This window comes from Tamandua tetradactyla, chromosome 3 (genome assembly GCF_023851605.1).
Source record: "Tamandua tetradactyla isolate mTamTet1 chromosome 3, mTamTet1.pri, whole genome shotgun sequence".
NCBI classification, from domain to species: domain Eukaryota; kingdom Metazoa; phylum Chordata; class Mammalia; order Pilosa; family Myrmecophagidae; genus Tamandua; species Tamandua tetradactyla.
Window position 1 is genome coordinate 43,291,027 of NC_135329.1, and position 9,238 is coordinate 43,300,264.

Genomic DNA, 9,238 nt, shown 5'->3' on the forward strand with positions numbered 1-9,238 from the left:
TATTTCTAGTCTTGAATCTCTAAGGTTGTTTTTCCACGGACCAGCCATACTGGTCCTTTTAAGTAATATCTCAGATAATATTACTCCACTGCTTAAAATCCTTAATGTTTTCCCATATTTAGTCTTTACCCTGGTCTATATCATTAATATATCAATATATTGTGTGTATATAATAATATACACACATACAACCTCTTCTTTGTAATTATTCCTCACTAGAATATAAGTTCTATGAGTGTAAGCATATTGGCTATTTTATTTTAACTGCAATATTGTCAACACATACCATAATGCCTAGCATATAGCAAGTGCCCAATACGTATTTGTTAAATATGTGCCTTAGTGAATTAAAAGTTGAATCCCCATGAGGAATAGAAAGGATTCATTCACACAGAGAATCCAATGGATTCAGAAGAAAGCAAACTGAGTAACAGCAAAGTTTCCTTATTATCTAGGTAACAGTTTCCAGTCCTTGAATAACAAGACGGTCAAAAGACAAGTAAGGTACAAGTCATTGCCCTAAAGTAGGAGAACAATGTAACTAGTTCTGCTTCAGGTCCAATCATAAAAAGGAAGGGAAAAAAAAACAACAACAACAACAACAATAAAAAAAACTAGGGAGATCCAAGTGCAATGCAGCCAGGAAGCAAGAACCCAAGTAGAATGTTCTAAGAAGTCTCACATACATCCCAATGTCAAGTATGGCTCTGGAGATTAGCACAGAAGTAGTATATAATCCTGATTATAGCTCACCCTGCAAAATTTCCTCAGCCAACAACACACAGAAAGAGTCAACAGTTCTATCCGCAGCACGTAACTTTACTATTGTCATATTAGAGAGCTGAACTGTCAAAACCTTGCAAAAGGAACAAGGATCAAATTAGCAGTATCTTTAAGTAGTATTGATAAGCAGAGACCAAAGAAGAAAATCTTAGAGTGGATGGTGACAACCCAGGCCAGACATCTCTTGTCACACATACCCTTTTCCCTCCAAAGAGAAGGGGAATTCAAAATTGATGGTAAATGAGGGCTCAAAATACAATTTTTATATTGTTGGCTCTCAAGGTTGTGATTCATACCTATACATTTATCTATTCTGCCCAATTCCTTTGCACTCTCACCTTTTTCTATTACTAACCTGTACAATTCTTACAGGCTAGAAGCAATATATTTTACTAATCTTTGCATTCACTAAAGTACCTTGTTCATATATTCAAAGTGTTCGAAACATTTTATCAAATAGAATTAATAAACTGTAATGGAAAATTTTCTTCTTTTACTGTGGAATGTCTAATCTACTTTATATTTTATAAATTAGCACAGACCATGTGCTTCCATTGAAGCTGCAGCCTTGGCATCAGGAGTGGTGCAGGTGACCCAAGTCTATAAAATTAAAATAAATCTATTTCTTGTGCCACAGCAGTACTTTATAACCAGTGTTGATCCAATATATCAGCGTCAAAACAGGGACTTGTGTGGGAATTGCCAAAACTCTATCTTTAAGGCACTTCAGCTTAGACTTTCAGCAGGATTTCGTTATCATGAGGGTGGAGTCTTTCTGTGAATAAAATCATCTAGAGAAGTGTTTGACAAGAGATGGAAAGAACCTGTTGAAATTGTTGGAGTCCAGGATCAAGTCATGACTGAAGTCACAAGTGGCTCTGGGCTTTTTAGTTACATGGAGCAATAAAATATATATATATTTTTTGCTAGCACCAATTTAGACCAGATATTTTGACATGTGCAACTAATGCATAGTAAATAATATGTCAACTTCACAAAAAAGGGTTTTCTACTTTGAACTCTCTCAACCAAGACTGTCTGAGGCCAGATAAATAAGCAAATTCCACAGTTGAGAGTATTTATTGCAAACATCCTGCTGTAGGGAAGGTCATAGCCTCTTTTGTAAACAGGGGAAAGAAGGCTATTTGATTTGGGAATTCAGATTCAGTCTGGGATGCCTGCAGACCACAGAGCTCAGACCACTAAGCCACTAAGTGGTAAAAGCCCTTTCTAGACACTCTCCTCTGACACTGCAAACTGTATGTTGACAAGATTAGCCATAGTGAGGACTACAAAATAGCCTAGCTAATTTTTTTTTTTTAATATTACAGACTCTACTAAACTTCTGATAAAATCATAGTGACTGGTCATAGTTCTATATAATGACCTTGTCTATAGGACATCTAAAAAAAATTAATTCAGATAAACAACTCCATTCCTGCCCTCATCATCAAATCATGGCTCAATCAGATTTTACTCTGCTGTATCATAAGGCATAAAAAGCATGGTTCGATAGGAATCTTGATATTATATTCCATTATACTGCTATATTTATAAAGACATAAATCATTACCAATGAAGCCTCTTAAATTCTAAATAATGGTTAGCATGTGAACATTCACAAAAATCTTAAACGTCTTGCTTCCCAAGGCCAAGCAAACTTTCTATAAATATTTGTGTTTTCCTAAGAGGAAGATGGCTGCCAAACCCCAAGCTAAGAAATTCTCAGATACAAAGTTTTCTTTAAAAAGTAATTAAAGTGATTGAAAATTTCCATAGTAACAATTTTATTTTTTAACTGAAAGTCATAACATATCGGGAAGAAAGGTTTTACCCTGGAAACCTGAATAATTTAAAATGGTTTAAGTACTAGAAATAATTTACATACTGATCTTCAAGGCCAGATCTTCAGTGGTAAAGTTCATGGTAGCAAACAGTGACATTAGAAAACCTACTTAGAGCAAATGGCCATTTAGGGTGAGAAAGCTGAATATTGCCCCTGTGTGGGTTTGAAAAGGTTTACGTACCCTAGAAAAGCCATGTTTTAATTTTAATCAACTTTGTGGGAGCAACAGTTTCTTCTAATCCCTATTCAGTACTGTATGTTGGAAACTTAATTAATCTTCATGGATATGTGACTCAGTCAAATACGGGTATTAAACTTGATTAGGTGGAGAGGTGTCTCCACCCCATTCCAGGTGGGTCGTGATTGGTTTTACTGGAATCCTTAAAAGAAGAAGCACTTTGGAAAAAGCTAGAGAACAAAAGAGAAAGTCATGAGATTCTGTGAGAGCAGAGAACGCTGCAGAACCACGAAGAACAGAGTCCACCAGCCAGTGACTTCTGGAGATGAAGAAGGAAAATGACTTCCAGGGAGCTGGAGAGGAAGCTAGCAATGACACTGTGCTTACCATGAGAGAGAAATCCTGACCATGTCTCCATGTGCCTTCCCAGCTAAGAGAGAAATCCTGACCATGTTTGTCATGTGCCTTTCCACTTGAGAGAGAAACCCTGAACTTCATCAGCCTTCTTGAATCAAGGTATCTTTTCCTGGATGCCTTAGATAGGACATTTCTGTAGACTTGCTTTAATTGGGACATTTCCATGGCTTAAAAACTGTTAACTTGCAATTTATTAAATTCTCCTTTTAAAAAGCCATTCTGTTTCTGGTATATTGCATTCTGGCAGCTAGAAATCCAGGACAGACCCCAATTGAGATCACTGCCAAATCTCTGGAATTAAAGACAGGAGACAAAACAGACCCCTACCCACCACCTTCATTATTAGAGTTCAGTACTTTCCAAACTTTCTTTCCATCAATAAGCACCCACTGAGTTATCTTCTTCACTGTGGACTTTAAATTATGAAAGATGCACATATAGGAAAAGTAAGTATAGAAATGGCTTTCTAAATTTCCATTAATCAGCCATGAAGCAAATTACTAAGCCTTGTAATTTGCATGAAATAGAAGCTGACTTATTAAATTTTAAAATTCATCCAAAAATCAAAGAAACTACATTGCTGATAATGATATATCTAGAATAAATTGATAAAATTTTAGCCAGATCAAAGAAACTTTATCTATCAATCTGTGCACCTCTGATCTGCTTATCTCTTCACATAGACTTTGAAACATTGCCTTTAGCTCAGAAAACTTTATTACTACTGTACGATCTTGAGAACCACTGACTGACAAATAATGCCTTGGTTTAACTACTTTCTTTGATTTAAAGTTCTAGAAATTTCTGGTCAGATCATGCTGACCTCCCCAACCTACTATAAACTTTAAACCATGACTTACCACTTGAATCCCAAACACAAGCGTGGCCTGCGCTTCTTTTCATATCCCCTTGTAACAGAGAAGTTAGAATTTAAGGGATGATTATGATTACTGAATCACCACATAGATATTCCTTTTTATTTTCTGCTATGTTAGAGTAGCAGAGAAATAGCTTAAATCTCTGAACTGCAATCCAGCTGTACTGATCTCCAATAATGATTGTATAGCCTTTATCTTGAGACCTTGCCATTATAAAAACTGTGACTGGCTGTCACCAATATGTATTTCATCTGGTTTTTCAACTTTAGAGTCTTATGATCACTAAATACAGCCCCTAATGTTTATTAATGAAGGGCTGTGAGTCAATCCAGAACTAAACCAATTCAATTCAAAAGTTATCTCGATAACCAAAACTGGAACAAACCAAAATGGGCCCACCTGACATGTGCAGCAGCTTAGACTTTAACTGATAAATGACCTATAAGTCATTAGAATACTAAAATCATGCCCATCATCAAATTAAGGCTGCCATTTTCTTACATAAATTCTGTGACTAAACATGTGATCCATCTGTGCAAGCTTAATAATTACACCACCTCTAATTACATCATCTAGAACCATTGTGCTCATTATACTAAAACCTGCCCATTTTTTGATACTATAAATTATCAGTTGGGCCACAGCGGCTCAGCAGGCAGTTTTTACCTGCCATGCTGGAGACCTGGGTTCGAGTCCTGATGCCTGCCCATGAAAAAATATATATATGTATATCAGTTAATACAGTTGTGGAGACAGATTTTCAGGCCAATAGGCCAACTGATCCCCTGCTACACTTCTAGCAATAAAATTTCTCTATGAAACCCTGGTTTCTCAGGGATTGGTCAGGCACATGGGGCACAGTACTTACCCCTTCTGTAGGTATCACCCTTGACCCCATGCTAAGTATGGGGGGAACAAAGAGTGGGAATGGATAAGAAAATTAACTTTATCATTCAAAAATCTTTAATATATACATTTACATCTCCTCTATGTTTACATAAGTGTCAGATACTTTTAAGTGCAATTAAAAAATCCTTTCAAAGTCCACTGAAATTGCTGCTAAATTGTTAAGGTTTTGAAAAATAATATACAAGACTACACATATTTAATTGTTAATATACCCATCTTTAGTTTGACTGAGGAAAAGTTATAATCTTATATTCAAATATATACTGGCATGAAGCCCATTGATACCCCACAAATACACCTAGATTATGGAGCTGCAGAATCAAGAGGACTAATTCTCTAGTCTGTGCATTATATGAGGAAAAATACAAAATAATGCAATTTATTACTAACATATTTCTTTATAAATGAATTTGGATATTTTTTAACCAGGCAGAAATGGGAAAGGAAACCATATTTCACATTTACTTTTTAAGGAGAAGTTTATTAAATCATTTTATTCAGACCAGCTCGACTGTTCTGTCTCAAAAATATAGAAAAAAAATTACTCCTTTTATTTTTATAATAATTGATAACATTTTAAAATTTTGAAATGTACAAAAACCTGGAAACTAAAGCCCATGAAGAGTATCTAAGCAAAGTGAGAAGTGAGTTATTAACATATTAACACTCATATAGTTGCATAAACAAAAGCGGATATTTTAATGAAACAAATTTAACATCATATTAAAATGCTAATTATGGTTCTTGCCTGCCATGCTGGAGACTCGATTCCCAGTGCCTGCCCATGCAAAAAATAAATAAATAATGCTAATTATGAAAAATGTGCCCAACACATCTTTCCCTCCATCCTTGAATTTTACTACTACAAAGTAAGGTTCAGAAACAGCCCATTAGTTGGTAATTTCAAAGAACTGAAACTTTAGTGTTTTGTATACTAGGCAGCATGAAAATGTCATGTAATCTATGACTAGCAGCTATTCCGTATTTTTATTATGGGCTAATCAATAAGTGAGCCTAAAACTACAGACAAATATAGATTTGAAGAAACTATTTCCAGACAATGGAGGATTAGGAAGCAAAAAAAAACAAAGCAAGCACACAAAAAAGCAATGCATGATCAAGACACTCAGCTAAAACATATAATCTACTAAAATAAAACAATATTTTTCATTTGTCTAAGTTCACATAAGAAAGAAACTAAATGTTGACTGTCTATTATATAACAAGCTCAGTTATAAGTGTTTTACATATATTCTCACTTCATTCTCAGAACAATCCTATTCAATATGTACTTTTAAGAACCATTTTATAGATGAGAAAACTGAGTCTCAGAGATAACTTGCTCTGCTTCTATAGTTAATTAAGAGGCAGAACTAGAATGCAAACTGAAAAGGGGTGGTGACTCAAAACAGGACTGTATATTCCACTATTGTCCTATCATTTGGTGTAAAAGCTGACTTTTCCCAAGGAAAATTAAAAAAAAAAAATGTGCTTAGGTCTTAAATTGCAAAAAAATGTGCTTTATCTTGATGTCTTTGCACATAAGGCAATGTGTATATGATTTCTGTGACTCTACTCTTCAGTAGAATCAACACAGGAAACAATATTTCTTTTTGACCAGCATCAATTTTTTTATTTTGAAACATTAAATCTTCATTTCTAAACAGCAAGAAATCTCCCGATAAAAAGATTTTCTAAACATCATAAAATTGTCAAATATCAACACTCTTGGTGAGCAAGGTTTTTGAAAAATTATTTTTTAAAATTACAAAAGATAAAAGGTAGTATTTACATGTTTCACTGAAATTTTCTTTAAACAGAGCATCACTGAACCAAATAGCCACTTCTTCTTAATCACTGTAAGCAAGATAACACAGGATTATAACCTATTTTGATTATTTAACCTCCGACATAGTAATTTTTAAACACCTCAACATTTAGTCACTCCACAGGCATTTCAATCAAAGGCCAGCACAGTAGAGTAAATAGCATTTTAAACCTGAGACCTATTATTTCTCTGAATTGTGTGTGTACAAATTTTTTACCTCGTTATTAATTCAGGTATTTCTTCAGGTCAATAAAAATACCTATGAGAACAGGAACCCAGGATGCATATTCTATAAGCAGAAAAAAACTGAAAACCTTATCTCCTAAAAGAATATTCTTAGCCAGTCAGACTTTCAAGATCCCTGTGGGCAGGGATCACATCTTGGTGCTATTCTTTCCAATACAGCATTAGCAGGGAGTAGTGGTAGACTCTGAAATGATTGTGAAAATGACACGTTACCAGCCAGCAGTGTAAACCCTATTTTCTCATGGTTATGTCCCAATTTAGGATAATTTCATACTTCTTTAAATAAAGAAAATGCTTTACAGCAATGAGACCCACAGAAAAGTTCAGGAGCTCATACTAGGGTGACGTCATGTGCTTAATACAGACGCAGCTCAAACAGCTTTGCTCTTTGCTAAACAGTGACCTCTTTATCCAAGTTGTTTTGTAAACGTGTTCTGCTGGTCACAGGGAGGTTCGGGCGAGAGTGTGTGGATGGCCTGGCACTTTTCATTTCAAGAAAAGAAACCCAAACATGTCACCTTACTGGCATTAGAGTAGTGGCATCTTACTGACTCCTACCCTGTGATATATCATGCTCATCTCAAGCCCATAACATTATGGCAAAGTTTTGAGAATGTCATTTATCAAAATAATTTGAAACGAAAAAAAATAGAAAAACAGATTAATTTGCGGCTTTTCAAATACAAGCTATTTACAAATCATTAATAAAATGAGTTATAATAGGTAAAATTCAAAACTTAGTAAGAGTGTCTCTATGAATTGAAACGAATGTGACTAAACTTAAATAATATAAACCAGTATGGTCAAGAGTACTGGGAACTACCTAATCTTACATTTTGAGAGTTTTCAAGAATAGTTTATGTTGAAGTGGTTATAGATGTGCAAAGGTTAAAACAAACAAACAAACAAACAAAAAACCCAGACATCATCGGTCCTTTTTCACCAACAAATTATTTTCCCCAACAATCACTTCTTAAAAAGGGAAGGAGGGTGATTTACCATTAAAAAAAAAAAATCCTGTCCCATTCAAGTTGAGATTCATGCCAGCATAACTAAATGTCGGTACTCACTTGTGCCCCCAGAACCTTCTCCTCTTCCGGTACCACTCCAGCTCCAAAACAACTACCAAGGAAGAGGAAGAACTGCTCTTGGCTTGGGCTCCGCCTCCCCAAAGTAGGGATAGGTCCCTAGGAAGCTGCACACCTGAAACAGGTAAAGGAGCAAGTAAACACCCACTTTCGTCCAGTGTAAAACACCTACTTTATTAATATCCACAGGACAAAAAAATAATAATAATAAAACTATGGTGCTGGCAGCTGGATAGGGACTCCGCTCAGTTTGATAACTGCCATTGCGGCTTTTAAAAATTCCGGTCTTATTTACGTTGGGAAAAACCAAGACAGATGATCCCTATAGAGAGCCGGAAGGTGCTCCACTTCTGTGCTTGTATATGTGTGTGTGTTTGCGACAGCGCTGACTGCGGACCCGGAAAAGCGGGAGCTGAAGGTGCTGGTAATTCAGAGTTGTAGCTGCGGAGTCCCCCAAAAGGACTCCACCCTTAAGGCGCTCAGAGGCGAGGGCTTGTCTCCTCGGATCACTACTTATCTCCACAACGCCGGCGGGGCTTTACGCTGAAGGTTGACGAGGCTTAAGGATCCCAGAGGAGGTTTTGCTTTCGTGGAAACTTAAAAGCTGAGAACGAGTGCGTGCGTGTTCTCAACTGTAAGACATCGACGGTCTTCACTCGAGTCTTACCTATAGCTCCGCAAGATTCTGAGCTCCCTCCGCTAACACTCGGGAGTCCCGTATGGCCCTTCTCACAGACCTACAGGTATCAGGTGCTTGCCTCCCACCACCCAAATCCTGTGTCTCAGGGAGGCAGAGTCGGCGCATTGACCTCCACACTTGGCCCGCTCTCGGCCTCGCACCAGACGTGCGCTCAAGCGAACTAACTCAGCCGAGACACGCTGCATTACAGCGTTCAGCACTGCTAAGAGACAAATAGGTCGCTTCCAGCGTTCCCATCCCTGCTGTCAATATTGACCCGCTGCAAAAGCCGCCAGAGAGCAGTGACCTGACAGGTGAGTCACCCCTCCCCTGCCCGCCTCCTCAGGTAGACTCGACCCGCGCCTCAGCGCGCATGCTCTGACCAC

General features: G+C 37.0%; 1 protein-coding gene across 2 annotated transcripts in view; it reads right to left on the reverse strand.

The window, feature by feature from the left end:
* The window catches only part of SH3YL1 (SH3 and SYLF domain containing 1), a 103,314-nt gene extending 94,081 nt beyond the window's left edge, over positions 1-9,233 (reverse strand). For both annotated transcript variants that reach the window (XM_077153034.1, XM_077153035.1), the window contains exons 1-2: positions 8,841-9,233; positions 8,156-8,288 (exon numbers count right to left, since the gene is read on the reverse strand). In XM_077153034.1, the coding sequence (XP_077009149.1) occupies position 8,156 (1 nt within the window). In that variant the 5' untranslated portion in view covers positions 8,157-8,288; positions 8,841-9,233. The remainder of the gene's footprint in view (positions 1-8,155; positions 8,289-8,840) is intronic.
* Positions 9,234-9,238: the final 5 nt, after the last annotated feature.